Here is a 15,249-nt window from a genome sequence, read left to right as displayed (position 1 = left end):
AGGATAAGTACTTTCCGGTACGGGAAGGGATAACGAAATTTTCATGCCATGGTGTGGGGAATTTCCGTTGAGTAAGAGCGAGCCAGCGCCACCACTGCCGGCAGTCGTTAATTTGTCACTATTTGAAAATAATAATAATAACATAACATTTTTTGCACAAATATTCGTGCTGTTTTATTTCAATAACGCCTCATTGAAACACAAAGTTATGGCTTGGTTTTGTGGCGTAAGGCTTTCATCCTCATTGCTATTTTCGCAACATTCTATTTCTGCAGTTTGAATTTTGCACAGTTCTATAGCTGGAGTGTCTTGTTTATTTTGAGCGTCCCTCACTCTGCCTCTTAACCTTTGTTCACTACTTTAAAAGAGAACATTTGTGGTTTTCTTAAGAATTTTTAATATTTTTCTATACGATATTTAGGTTTTCTTTCGTGGAAATTGTACGTGCGCATGCGCTTGTGGACATGAAAGACGGGGCTTGCGTTCGTAGTTGAGGGAAAGTACGTGAAGGCCGAAGAGTTATGGGAAGGGCGTGTTAGGCCGTGGGCGGCGGGGGTCGATTTTTTCTGGTTGTCGCCAAACTATTTTATTGAATGGAAGAACAACCCCTAATATGTAAAGGTTGCAGGTTATAATCGTAGATTCGATATAACGTCTACCGGTCCGGATTGTGTTTTTTTGGCTGGCATCAGGCGATTCCATTCAGCTGGGTAAAACAGTTCATGGGTGTGGAGATGGGGTTTGGAGGAGGAAATGGGGCTGGGGGGTCAATGACCCCCTGGATATGGATTTGCCGATCGATTCGACGCCCCACCGATCGATAATGAAGGCGATGGTTCGGCCGACACGAACGTACAAACGAACGAACAAATGGAGGGACGTGCAGACCGCTCTAGTGCGTTCTCTTCCTTTCATAACGTAAGGGAGGATGGAAGAGGTGGGAGGTTCAACGGGACTATGGAATTATACATTGATGGTTTCCTTAACACAGTGACCCTGCTTGATGTGGTCGTGAATATTTATGTTGTACAGTCATTATTTATTTTCTTTATTTACCTTTTTATTGTTTGTTGCATTTGTTTATTTTGGAGGGAGTATCCCCCCTTCCTGTCACTCTATCTCTCTCTCCCTCTATCTCCCTCTCTCTTTCGCTATCTTTCTATCTCCCTCCCTCTCCCTCTCCCTCCCTCTCCCTCTTTCTTTCTCTCTACCTCTCGCTCCCTCTCTCTATCTCCCCCTCTATCTCCCCCTCTATCTCCCTCTCTCTCTCCCTCTCTCTCTCTCTCCCTCTCTCTGTCTCCCTCTCTCTCTCCCTCTTTCTCTCTCTCTCCCTCTTTCTCTCTCTCTCCCTCTCTCTCACTCTCCCTCCCCCTCCCTCCCTCCCTCTCTCTCTCTATCTCTATCTCTCTCTCCCTCCCTCTCTCTCTCTCTCTCTCACACTCTCCCTCCCTCTCTCCCTCCCTCCCTCTCTCCCTCTCTCCCTCCCTCCCTCCCTCCCTCTCTCTCTCTCTCTCTCTCTCTCTCTCTCTCTCTCTCTCTCTCTCTCTCTCTCTCTCTCTCTCTCTCTCTCTCTCTCCCTCCCTCCCTCTCTCCCTCCCTCTCCCTCTCCCTCTCCCTAAGGTAGATTTTTTTCTAGGAGTATGTCTGATCATGAGATATATCTTGGAAAATCTTTTCATGTTCGGAATAATTTTTGCAGGTGGCATTTGCCCCAGGAACTAAATTGTTAGTTTGTGCATTCGGTTCTTGCACAACACTGATCAAATTCGCTCATTTTAATAATGAATTTTGTTCGGACACGTAAGAGGCGTGAATCACATCAGAAGCACTAGTAGTGCCAGCCCTGCCCTGGAAAGGCTTATCTATGTAGTTTCCTCCTCCCCTTTCTACCCTTTCTCCTCCTTCTGCTCTTGTTTCTACTTGTAAGTTCTAAATCTACTCCTTTTACTTTTCCTTCTTCCTTCTGGTTCCTCTTTCAGTCTTCTTCCTTCTTCCAGATGCCTCTGCCTCAACCCTTCCCAGCCCATAACCCCACTTTAGTTGACCCACATCCACCCCCAACCTTCCTGAACCTATCCCAAGGTGGGGTTGGAGGTAAGATTGAGTAATAAGGATGATAAATGTTGCCATGAATTTTACTGACAAGAAACCAGCAGCACTACAGTAGTTGACAGCAGTCGTCTGACTATAGGTCTTTCTTGGAAGAAACATTGGATAGATGTTTGTGTTGTGTTAGTGTGAGACTTTTTATGTCATCAGCTTGTACCAGGAGGAGAGCAGTTGTGGGTTGTCAACTTGCGTCACCTGAAAAAATGGAGGAGATACAGACCTAGCCCTGGGATGGAGTGTCAACCTCTCAGGGCTGTACCTCCAGGTAGAAGTTAGGATGAGTTTTGAAGATGGGCAGTATGGAGATGATTCTATCTAACATCCCTCTCGTGGGACCATCTTCTGCGGGTATTTGTGATTGGTCTGAAGTGTGGTTGAGAGCATAGTAGTGAATTTGAAGGCAGGGATAGGGATGTGATTAAAAGTAGGGGCAGGGACGAGGAAGGAAGGGGAAATGGGGGGCATGGGGTAAGTATTTGGGTTACAGGTCAGGTTTATGGTAGGGTAGAGCAATGAGGAACTTATAGGGCTGTATGGGTAGAGTTTTTGTTCTTGATTTTGTGAACCACATTTGAGTGATAGGTGTTTCTTTGTAAGGTTTCTAGATTTGAATATTGAGGTGTTTCTTTATAAGGTTTCTAGATTTGAATATTGTGACTAGTTTTTGGGTTGTTGTTCCTTGATTTTGTGAAGTGTTCATTTTTTAGTTCTTGCCCCAAAGGAAGTAATATGTGGTATAAGGCTAGAATTTAAGCTTTTCATATATTTCTGCTGGATCTATCACCAGCCTTTTGGAGTAACAGAAAACAAAATAGTATTACTAAAACAACAATGCAATATCATTAACAAAAAAAAAAAATCTAGTAGACTTCAAACCCACACCACAAGAAGAGAGGAAAATAACACAAAAGATGTTCAAAATAAAACTAGATGCAGGACCATGCTCCTGTCCAGCAAAGCCACAGCAAAAGCCACCAAGAAACTGAAAAAAATTAAAGAATCACTCCTAAGACAAGCAAGAATTGTACGAGTTTGTCTACATTCAGCACTAACATTGAATCGGTGTGGAAACAGACACCAATTACTCTAGTTACAACCACCACATAGAAAACAGAGCACCTTGTACTACATTACCCTACACTCACACCCTCCAGACAGCAACAGAAAATCATTTTACTGAGTGACTTCTAAGCAGAAGCCATGGCTGCATTTTTGCGGTTATGGGGTCCCGCAAGAGATAATAAGGACAATGGATTGATTGATTGGTTGTGTATTATGTGTTTGGTACCTAAAGCTGGTTCAGTATGAAGTCTGGAAGATCATATCTATCCTCTTTGGTACATGCTGGCCAATATTTTGTAGCTTATTTGTATATTGGCCAGATTTTGTGGGTTAGATTTACAGAAATATCATTCAGTCTTTTGCCACGGTTCTCTATTTCAGGATCTGTGGTCTCTAGGAAGCTGGCCATAGTCAGTAGTTCAGTCCATATGTCACTCACTGAAGAGATTATATGGAGTTGTCTGGTGGAGTGAGTTCAGGACATTGTAAGATTGACACTTTCTGTTTTATGGAAATTTTTACGTGGTAGCAATATGAGGGGAGACCATAGATGGTTGTCCAGGTAGTTGGTAGTTGTAGAGACAGAGAGCAGGTTATATCAAGAGAGATTGCTGCATGGTTTCTTTAGAGGTTGTTTGTTGGTTAGTTGTAGGCTTTTAAGTTGTTTATTGAGTACAATTGGTCTTTTTATATATATATATATATATATATATATATATATATATATATATATATATATATATATATTAGTGTGCACAGTATGGTTAGCCATGTTAGATGGTATTCATTGATATCTACTCAGAATAAGATTTTAGGATGTTTAAGACTTGAAAGCTGAGGAGTATATCCTTGAAATGTTCGAGTTGCTGGTAGGATGTCCCTGCTTGTGGAGTAATAGTAGTTTCTTTTTCATTTGTATGGATAATATTTCTTTTGTCTCATTACAGGGACCAAAAATGGGTACCAGCAAATTGGTGGTCCTGTGAGATGGATATCAAAGGGAATCATCTCCCTGCTGCCCATCTTCAAAAACCCATCAACATCCTCACTTAATCTCAAGGTTCAATCCCAAGGGGCTGGGCCCAAGGTCTTGATCAACTTTGACTATTTTTCCTCCATTTTTCTCTCGCATAAAAAGAATTGACAGCCAGAGATTGCTCTCTTCCTTTTCCTCCTCCTCTTCCTATCCTCCTCCTCCTCCTCCTCCTCCTCCTCTGCCTCCCTGTTTTCTTATTACTAATACTACTACTACTACTGCTACCTCTAATACTACTACTGCTGCTTCAACTACTACTACTGCTACTACTTCTACTACTACTACTTCTATTGCTACTACTTCCACTGCTACTACTTCTACTACTGCTGCTGCTGCTGCTGCTGCTGCTCTAATGTCAAAGATACAGACCCACAGTAACACAAGCCAGACAATAGTTACATACATCTAAAACCCATTTATCAACCGACCCATCTTAGCACCTCATGGATGAAGGATCATCCTTATCCCCAGCTATGCTGTTTGGATTAACGATAATGCAGCGATACCAACAGCTAGAGCTGGTTTACCCTCACCACTTCATTAAATGGTGACCTCCTCCATCCACTCAGAAAAACTACAGAACAGACAAAGCATCTTTTCAAGCTACTTCATTTCTTCATCCATTTACAATCACTCTATATTCACTCCTATCTTTTTTCACTCTATCTTCCTTGCTTGACATATACTCCTCTTGCATCCAGTATCCAATAGCCCTTTACCTTGTCCATCCATCTCCTTGGTCGTACAAAGGAGTATGCCGACAGGAGACCTTTTGGTCCTCTTAAGTTTATTCTGCTTCTGTTTTCCACACTTGTAATCATTACTTATTCATTCTTTTCATATGCCCAAACCACCAAGGAACTCTTTGATCTACCCAGTCTGACAGACAAAATAGTAAAATTTTACAAACATTACACCAGACCTCACATCCATCACACCCACATATTTCATGTTAGAGTTAGTGGGTATCATGTAAGAAGCTGACACTGCCACAAACTTAAACCTAGAAGTCCTTATTTATTTGGTGAAGATGTTTCTGTTACACCAGGGTCACCTTCTTTGATCACCTGCTTACACATATGTTCGTGATTAAACATCAGGATTCATAAGGATGATTTGACTGAAATTTAGCTCCCCAGCTCCTTTTTCATAATAAAGATATGAAAAATATTGTGAAAAGAATTCTTTGGGAGACAATTGAAATTAATAAAGGGCTATATATTGTAGTCTAATACCTACTTGTACTGTACCAGGATCAGACTGTCAGTTTCAGTGGGTGGTGTGATTGAATTGCTGGGTCAGTCACTCAGTCCATTGCCCCAGGTCTCTTACAAGAGACCCACATTTCCTAGGTAATTGGCAACAACCACAGAATTGGCCCACAAGTCATTCAAGGAAGAACTATTGTGTTATTGTGAGTAAGGCAAGGGTAGGACAGTGCAGGATGATGTGTTCAAAGGATTACAAAGGCGGAGCATGCCGACAGGAGACCTCCTAGTCCATATCTAGGTCGGATGCAAAAAAAAAAAAATCATAATAATAAAATAATAAATAAAAACTATAATAATGTAAATATCAAATAAAATACATAAAAGCATAGGTATAGTTAAATAATAAACAAACAGGTAAATAGTAAATAATGATATTATTGACATATAACTAATAATAAATGAAAATCAAACAGACAAATGATAACAAAACAAAAACAAATAATATAAAATAAATTATAATCATTACAGCATCTTGCTTATGTGTTTATCTAAATGATTCTTAAAGCTTCGAACTGAACTACATTGCACTACCTGTGCAGGAAGTTTATTCCATTCATTAACTACACAGTTGGCAAAGTTGTTTCTACCTACTTCCAAATTGAATCTATTTCCGGACAGTTTGAGACCACTGTTTCTTGTCTGATTCTCATTCAATGTGAAAATTTGGTCACTTTTGATGTTGTCAATTCCCTTTAGAATCTTAAAGACCTGTATCAAGTCACCTCTGAGTCTACGCTTTTTAGGGAAAACAGATTCATATGTTTTAGTCGATTTTCGTATGATTTATTTTTAATATTTGGAATCAGTTTTGTGGCTCACCATTGTACTTTTTCCAGTCTGTCAATGTCTTTAATGAGATTCGGTGACCATACGGAAACAGCATATTCCAAATGTGGACGAACTAACGAACTAACATGGCTTCCATGCTGGTATTGTTTTAAAGCTGGATGCTGGCCTGAACACAGTAATGCCATTGTGGTTCTTGCTTAATACGAGTGGGATTTCTCTGCAGGGCTGATGTCTGGTTAGTCTTTGACTGCTTGTTTTGTTATCTGAGTATGGTTGTATTGTGTGGTGCAGGTGTGTAGGATACTGTACATGTTTGGATAATTTGCTGTTTTTTTCAGTTGGATGTGCTTGGGACAGTTGGGTGGGGCTGAAGGCTCCCACATAGAACTGTGTGCCTACCATTTTCATATTCTGTTCTATGTAGGGGATTTTGGCTTATGTATGAAGATGTTCAGTTGGAGTGGTTTTAGTGATTCTTATGCTGAAGTGCTTGAGGGGCCCAAAATATCCAAAAGTCTCAAGCTTGGCCATGGGATAATATAGCCATGTTTAACGGGAGGCTGCTTGATCCGATTTGTAGTTTTAAGCTGGTGAAGTGTGTTTGTATACTTTTGTAGATTCTTTTTGTGGGTCCATGAGCATATACTGGTCCATTTGTGAGTAAAAACAAAGCAAAAAAAAATTGTGAGGGTGAACATTTTCTTTTAATCTACCAGTATCAGCTGTTTGAGGCCTTCATGTCCATATACTATCTTATAAAGGTTTAAAAAGGAAGAGCATACTGACAAATGACCTTTTGGTCCATAACTAGGTTAGATGCTAAGAATAAATAGTTAAACATAGAAATGAATATACAGTGCTCGACAAAATTCGCGCCTGCTTAGGCCAGACCGGGCGGAAACTATGGTGAAAAAATGATGGTCATTTTGATGGTGAAACAAAGATGTCAGAACTCGCGCCTGCCTGTATGACGTCACTTCATCCAAGGACGATGCGACCAGGGAAGCTGGAGCGCGTCAGTTGCCTCAGGACATTCGTGGAGGTAGGGTGTGTGTGGCGTTGTGCTCGTGAGGGGGCCAAGTTTTGTGTCGCATTTTTTTTTTACTTTTTTTCCCTTTTCAGTGTAAATATGGCTCCGACCAACCATTTAAGCAATGAACAGATTGCACAGGTGCTGGTAATGAAAGATGCAGGCCAAGGAACGAAAGAAATAAGTGACTTGATGAACATAAACCCTTCCACAGTGCACAGGTGGATAAGGCGTCGACGCCAAGAAAACAGTGGTGCAGACCCAGTGCCTAGAAAACACACTGGCAGGCCTAGGAAAACTTTCCATAGGGCCATTAGTAGCCCTTCACCATAGGGCCATTAGTAGCCCTATGGGAAGTTTTCCTAGGCCTGCCAGTGTGTTTTCTAGGCACTGGGTCTGCACCACTGTTTTCTTGGTGTCGACGCCTTATCCACCTGCGCACTGTGGAAGGGTTTATGTTCATCAAGTCACTTATTTCTTTCGTTCCATGGCCTGCATCTTTCAATACCAGCACCTGTGCAATCTGTTCATTGCTTAAATGGTTGGTCGGAGCCATATTTACACTGAAAAGGGAAAAAAGGTAAAAAAATGCGACACAAAACTTGGCCCCCTCACGAGCACAACGCCACACACACCCTACCTCCACGAATGCCCTGAGGCAACTGACACGCTCCAGCTTCCCTGGTCGCATCGTCCTTGGATGCAGTGACGTCATACAGGCAGGCGCGAGTTCTGACATCTTTGTTTCACCATCAAAATGACCATCATTTTTTCGCCATAGTTTGCGCCCGGTCTGGCCTAAGCAGGCGCGAATTTTGTCGAGCACTGTACAAATGAACCAAGCAATTAACAGGCATCACAGCATTGCTTTGGTGTTTATCTAAATGAATCTTAAACTTTAAACTGTACTACATTGCACTGCCTCTGCAGGAAGTTTATTCTATTCATTGACTACACGGTTAGCAAAGTTGTTTCTACCCAATTCCAAATAAAATCTATGTCCTGACAGCTTGAGACCATTATTTTTCATCTGATTCATATTTAGTGTGAAAATTTCATCACTTTTGATGTAATTTTTTTTTAAATCTTGAAGATTTGTAACAAGTCACCCTTGAGTCTATGCATTTTTTGTGATGGTTTTTGTATGATTTATTTCTGATATTTTGAGCCAGTTTTGTGGCTGCTACTGTACTTTTTCCAATCCATCAATATGGACACAGCATATTCCAAATGTGGACGGATTAATGATCTACATATAGCTGGTTGATGACAGATGGACTTGAAATCAAAGGATCATGTAATCAGTCCTAGAATTTTATTTGCTTTCTCTGAGACTGAATTACACTGCTTACATGTTTTGAGATTGTTACTGATAATTATATCAAGATCCTTTTCATTATCCACTTGGTACATTCTTTTGTGCAGTACTTGTATTTCATACAATATTTTCATATTGCTTAATGAGTTAGATAGTGTAATAGTTACAAAAGCCATTGTTACCTTGAAATTCACTGACTGGAAGCCCACAACCCCACAGTCGTCAGGAACAGTCATTGTCGTCTTATCAATCTCTTTGGGAATAAACATTGAACTGTTGTCTGCTATGTCAGTATGGTTCTATTTCTATGTCATCAGCTTGTTGGAAGAGGTGGAAAGCAATCTCCAGTTGACTGCTGTCCACATCTAGAATAACAGGGGGTGGTAGTCTTAGTCGAGAGTGCTCTAGTTTAGACCTAGAGTCTGAATGCCACCCCTTGGAGCTGCATCTTGTGGGGTTTGAAGATGAATGGCAAGGAAATGATTCTCTGACACTTATTTCATAGAACAATCAGAAGCAGATACTTATCATTGAGTCCATACTTCATTGTATTTTGATGCAATTATTTGTAATAGCCAAATGATGGTGTGAATAAGTCTCAGGTATTAAAGATTAGTACCAAAATATTCTCAGTCTGGAATTGATATAGCTACGCACAGCAATCACACCTGTGGCTTTCTCATACATAAGACTTGCAGCTCCCCAGAAATGGCATGCCCACTGGTATGGATCAAAAGATACTCAGTGACATATCCCTTTCATGTGGACCCCAGAACATGTGATTTGTATTATTGAACATTAGTAAACATAGGCAGCAATACAGCATTTTTTCTGTGTGATTTAAGGGCAAATCAAAGTCACATTGGTAGATATTTTGGGAACACAGATCTCATGTAGGAGAGACCCAAGACAGCAGACTTATTAGATAGTGGCATCTCATTCTCCTTGCACATTTCAATGGTATCTTGTTTTTTAAGTCCTTTTATCATAAGATGTTTATACTAGCAGAAATCTTGCCTCTTCTTCCTTTGGTTTTAACTGAAGTGTCCCCAGTTTTTCCAAAGGCCTCAACAAACTCCCTTTGAGCTTATTTTGAGTTTAGCCATATCCTTTTTCAATACAGTTTAGATACAGATGTATATTGTAGTTGTGCATTATAGGTCCTATATAATCAATTAGTATTATAACCATGTCTAGATCAGTGTTAATTTTTCTTTTGTTTAGGTGTTTTACTTGGGTTGATGTTTCAGCAAATTTGTTAATGAATTGTTCTCTTTTTCTTTTTCCCTGTCTTCTTCCATTCTTTATGTTGCCACTGTCGTTCTCTGATTTGCCATTTGCGTTTTTTGTTCCATTTAGGAATTTAAATGGATTTGACTGCATGGCTTCTATTCATCCCTTACCTCGTATTCTCCTTTGCACTTCAACATTACTCATATAAGCAGTCATTTGCAGAGCTGTCTAATCCGTTAGTAAGTTGATTGTGTAAAACAAGGACCATGACTGGTTCTGCTTGTCCCTCTGGGTTGTCTTGTCTCTTCCTTTTGCAATGAGTGCTATTCTTGAATTACTCTTTGAATTTTCTCAAATCCTCTTTCCAGTAAAGAAACTTGCTTCCAAGTCTACCTTATGATATATTTGCTTCCAGAAGGGTGTCATGGAGATGAGTAAAATAAAAGAGCCTGGTGGTTGCCAGAATAAAAGGAAAATTGACACCTATTATGGAAAGCATTCAAGGTAGGCATAACCCTTTTATTACCAAAGGGATGCCACAAAGAGGAATGAAATAACTTGACAGGAGTTAGAATAAAAGAAAAAGTTCTGCCCAGTACAGAACGGGTTAAATTTATATTAAACTAGAATCTTCTTTGTTTATTTTATCATCAGTAAATCGCCAGTATTTCTTGTGAAGGTGTTGCAAAGGGTGATTGTAACTGTCACAATAACTTAAGAAGTCAGATTTTGCAGGTTTTTTGCTCTGGTACAATATTGTTATAGTTGGTGGAGAGAACTTGTATTGCTCTGAGCCATTCAAGGTTACTGCAAGATCAGGAATATTTTGAGTTGCCACAGATTATGGAGTGATGGTGGTTGTTGTCATTCCCTAGACTGTCTGGCCAAGCATGTCTCCCCAATGAATGCCATGGCTGGAATAGGGTTTATAAAAGATTGCAAAGGAAGAGCATGCCATAACTAGGATGTGAAAAGATAATAATAAATTTTTTGTAAACAAATGAATAAATAGATAGAATTAATAAATAGGTAAGGGTAAATAATAGACAAACAGATAAATGCTAGTAATTTGTATTAAAAGAATAGATAAATAATAGATAATGATAAATGAATAAATAGAATAAATGGTAGGCATTACAGCATATTGCTTAGGTATTTATCTAAATGAATCTGAATCTTAAAACTTTGAACTGTACTACATTGCACTGCTTCAGTAGGATGTTTATTCCATTCATTTATTACATGGTTGGCAAAGTTGTTTCTACCCATCACCAAATTCAAGCTACTATCTGTCCATTTGAGACCATTATTTCTTGTCTTGTTCAGATTCGGTTTGAAAACTTCATCACTTTTGGTGTTGTCAGTTCCCTTTAAAATCTTAAAGACCTGTATCAAATTACTTCTGAGCCTACACTTTTTTTAGATAGACTCGTATATTTTAGTCAATTTTAGAGTATGTTGTGTTGTTGGCATGTGTAGTTCTGTACAATGTAGTACTCCATGATGTGTTGTATAGTATGGGGTGAAGTATTACATCTTGGACATTTATTTGCAATACAGTCATCCAGCCACCTTTGGATGGTGGCAGCATTGCAACCTAGCCATGTGGACTCTCCTATTAGGAGAGAGAGGATTCAGAGGGATGGATATCAGGGGTTGGTCATGCAGCATTATGTTGTATTTCAGTCTGTTGATGGAGCAGTGAGCAATATGATTATGGATATCCCTCTGGAGGTGGGTGTGTGGTTGTGCATATTCTTGCTCAGAGTAGCAAAGAAGTGTCATGGTTTTTATACACATGAGTGTGGTGGGTAATGAAAGCACAGGACAAAGTGGCAAAATCAGCTGTTATGCAGATGTCTCCACATCGCTTAGGGGAAAGGGGGGGAATATAGGTTGCAGCTAAGTATTGAACATAAGCTCCTTAGTGTCATATGATCCTATAGTAGGAGCACCTTATGTATTATATGTCAGCCATTCAACCATTCTCACTTTAATCCTTGTTTCATTTTAACCCAACTCTACCCCTGTATCACTAATCTTCCTTTCATTGCAAACCCACCTCTCCACCTAAAGTACACTCACCCTTAAAATCCCTTCTGTAATTTCAGTTGTTCTCTATCTCCATCATCTATCAAGCTCTCCCCAAACATCAATAATTCCCACTCATACTCCCATATTTTTTACTTTATAGTTAACCTCCCAGTTTTTTACATTTTCACACACACCCTTTCCAAACTCCCATAACTTAACCTCTCTCCCTCACGATTTTCTCAAAGCCCAACCCTCTTCAAATCCCCGCTTTTTCGACCCTCATCCCGTTTCTCTTTCTGTCCCTTAACCCCTCTCTTACACCAATCTTTATAATCCCTATACCCCAATAACACCCTGCTCCTACTCACCCACCCTCTGTCCAGTGCTTCTCCTTTCCCTATCCAATCCCCCTTTCTGTCATTCTATTATGATCACGGTCCCCTCTCCCAAGGTCCCTATACCATACCCTCCCAGCTCAGTCTCTCATTGTGGGTAGGAGTTATATTTTATTTTTTCCTTTACTATGTAAGGATATAGAAATTGGAAATATTTGAACATGAAAAAGATAAGCTATATTCAGTGTGACGGGAATTGAAATCTGAATGAAAATATTATATAGTGAAATATAAAATCGGAATACGATACTGATATTATCATATTGGTTTTATTGTTTATATTTGTCAGCGGTAGGGGACAGTTTTGCGAGGCGGACCATCGGTGGCAGTAGTGTCAAACATTTTCATAGCTTATCTCAGTCTGGGCATGAATGTCAAAGTTTCGTTTTGTGTAATCGTTTATAAATATTGACAAAATAAACAGATGCATATGAAGTGTTTAGTAGTACCTTTTAAAAGAATAATAAGGCATTTATGGTTTCAAGAAATATCGTAAATACACATTCTTGCCATGTATACTTGCTTAGTAAAGAGAACCTAGCTTTTGCATCTTTCAATCCTGGCTAGTAACACAGTGCAAATCATTATTATCTAGTAGTGCTGCAAACTAAATTCTCATTGGTTGGAAAGTAGTGGAAGACCATGCGACTGGCAAACATTTCCACCTCATAGCCAATAAGCGAACTGCTCTCTAGACTTTGTTTATAGAGATTCGGGCGTTCGGAAGGAATAGTAGTGAGTTTGTGGCGAGTGCGGGCTGTATGGTTATTGTGCACCTGCATGGTATTATTGGATAATTTACTCATCACGGGCCATCTTACTGATGGAAAACAAGTAAGTCAGATTGGCGGTAATGGGTCGTGCCTTGAAGTGTGTTGACGACTGCTATAAACCATCGTAGGAGCGTATTACCATGGAAAAACGACGTGTTTTGAGGTAGTACCTGTCTATGATGGCGGGAACAGTTATATAGAATATAGACCCCACCATAGCACAAAGAGAAGTAATTTCGGAAAGTCCTGGATTCGTGTTCGTGGGTGAATCTGTATCGATTTTGGAATTATGGGGTAGTTTTACTTCGGTTTGAGCGGTTATGTATGAGTTGACATTGCTTCAGTCGAAATTCTCCAACCCTGGCTTTGCCCCCCTCAACATGTTTGTAACAAGGTATTTCGTTGTAGTTATAATTATAGGAACAGTATTATTGTTCAAAATGCAATATGAAGCTAGCACTTGTTCCTGTCATGTGCATAGGGAGTTGAGAATCTGAATGGGTCTTCAAGGAATACCTGTCACTTACCCAGGAAGTGCTTAAAATGCTAAATGGCCTTTGCAGGATTTTATTTTATCCATGACCATGTACATGTGTTTTCAAATTCTAAACGAGTATTGAATCTATGTATGCATTATGCATATAAATGCCAGGACAATTATTATTACATAATTGTCAATAGTTGTTTACATTTTTGAAGAACTTGTCACCATTATGACAGCTGTGTTGTTGGCAGGATGAAAGCCATGCTATTATCTTGAATATATTTTTATTTTCAAGCATGCAAGTGTCATGCTTGTGTTTACAAGAATGTGTTTGCCAATATAAAATATTATTCTCCTCACCTTGCAAATAGGGTCAGTGCCACGGCCAATCATGTCTTTGCAAGGAAATGTTGGAGGATGTCATTTAGTTTTGACAGAAATATGTCTAACTTGCACTTGAAGTTTATTTGACATCTTACATTTGGGGGTTCCACATTTGCAGTTGACATTTTTTCATTGTTTATTTTATATTTGATAGGAATTTTTAATATTTAGGTTGTTTAAAGGTGGTGTTAGTTATTTGTGTGCATATGCCTATTGACTATTCTTTGATTGTACTGTTAGCTTGATAGTGACCTGAGTATAGTAGCGTAGTTTTGGTTCTTGCTTTTTCTTTTGGGGTGGGAGTTCTGTATGTCTTCGAAATTTGTATTTCTAGTAAATCAAGTGGTGGGTGGGAATGATTTTATGCTTTTTTGTTTTTGGCTACCCCCCTTGTAAGGGGGAAAAAGCCTTGGTATATGTATGTAGTAAATCAATTTTACATTATCTTGCTATATTTATCACGCACTCCAAGGTCATAAACATGTTGAGCTTGGTATGACTATAAAACTTTGTATAAGACTTAGGACTACACTCTACAGAAGTCAAGATTAATGAACTGAAAGGTTTCATTACATTTCATGTTATTAGTATCAGTCTACTTTTACACTTTCCAAGCCTTCTTATTAGAAATTATTTTGAGTAGCATATTTTATCCTTTAGATATTTATGTCATGAGCAAAATGTTGATTGTTAGGTATCGGCATTCATGTCAAGCATAAGAGTGAGGAAAAGGAATGGTTCAAATATTACTTGCTTCTTTCTTGTCAGTGGATTTAGACAAACTGTTTCTTGGTCATTAAAAATGAAGCAATCCATAATCCTGCTTCACCAGATAAGACATGGAGTTTGTGTTATATAATCCTACACTCCACTCTGTCAAATGTGTTACTAGAATCAAGGTACACCATCTCAGTTCCAGTTTATAGAGATATTGCATTGTTTGGCAAGATTATATAGGTGTTGACAAGGGTAGACAGGCAGGCTCTGTCTTTTAACCCATATCATGTTTCATTGTTGAGATCTATATTTTCCAAGTGTTTAACTAATGGACATTTCACAATACACAAAACATTTACACAAGTAATATGAGAGACAGGAAAACAATTTAAAATTTTCAAACTTCACCCATTGTGGATTGATATAATAGCAAATGTCTTAAAAAATCAGGAATATAACCATTCTAGAGTCTGCCAGAAGTAGTTTTAGTGGTAACAGGAGTGATTTGAATTTTCTTCAGTAGACCTGATGGCATATCTGATCTTGCTACTGAGGTGCTTGAAATTTGGAAAAGGTAACTACTGAATGTTTTATGCAGTCCACATTTTAGAGAC

General features: G+C 39.2%; 1 protein-coding gene across 5 annotated transcripts in view; it reads left to right on the top strand.

Annotated features, from left to right (window-relative positions):
- gus (splA/ryanodine receptor domain and SOCS box containing gustavus) overlaps window positions 1-15,249 on the top strand; it is a 224,981-nt gene that overhangs the window by 49,450 nt on the left and 160,282 nt on the right. The window contains exon 1 of one of the 5 annotated variants that reach the window (XM_076209429.1): window positions 6,481-6,502. The exons of 3 other annotated variants lie outside the window; for them this stretch is intronic. In XM_076209429.1, coding sequence (XP_076065544.1) covers window positions 6,496-6,502 — 7 coding nt within the window. In that variant the 5' untranslated portion in view covers window positions 6,481-6,495. Of the gene's footprint in view, window positions 1-6,480; window positions 6,503-12,962; window positions 13,112-15,249 lie in introns of those variants that run through there. One more of the 5 variants, XM_076209432.1, reaches the window with a different exon arrangement.

This window comes from Oratosquilla oratoria, chromosome 26 (genome assembly GCF_046742065.1).
Source record: "Oratosquilla oratoria isolate Oo_2021 chromosome 26, ASM4674206v1, whole genome shotgun sequence".
In the NCBI taxonomy this organism is placed as follows: domain Eukaryota; kingdom Metazoa; phylum Arthropoda; class Malacostraca; order Stomatopoda; family Squillidae; genus Oratosquilla; species Oratosquilla oratoria.
This window is presented reverse-complemented; position numbering and strand designations above follow the sequence as displayed.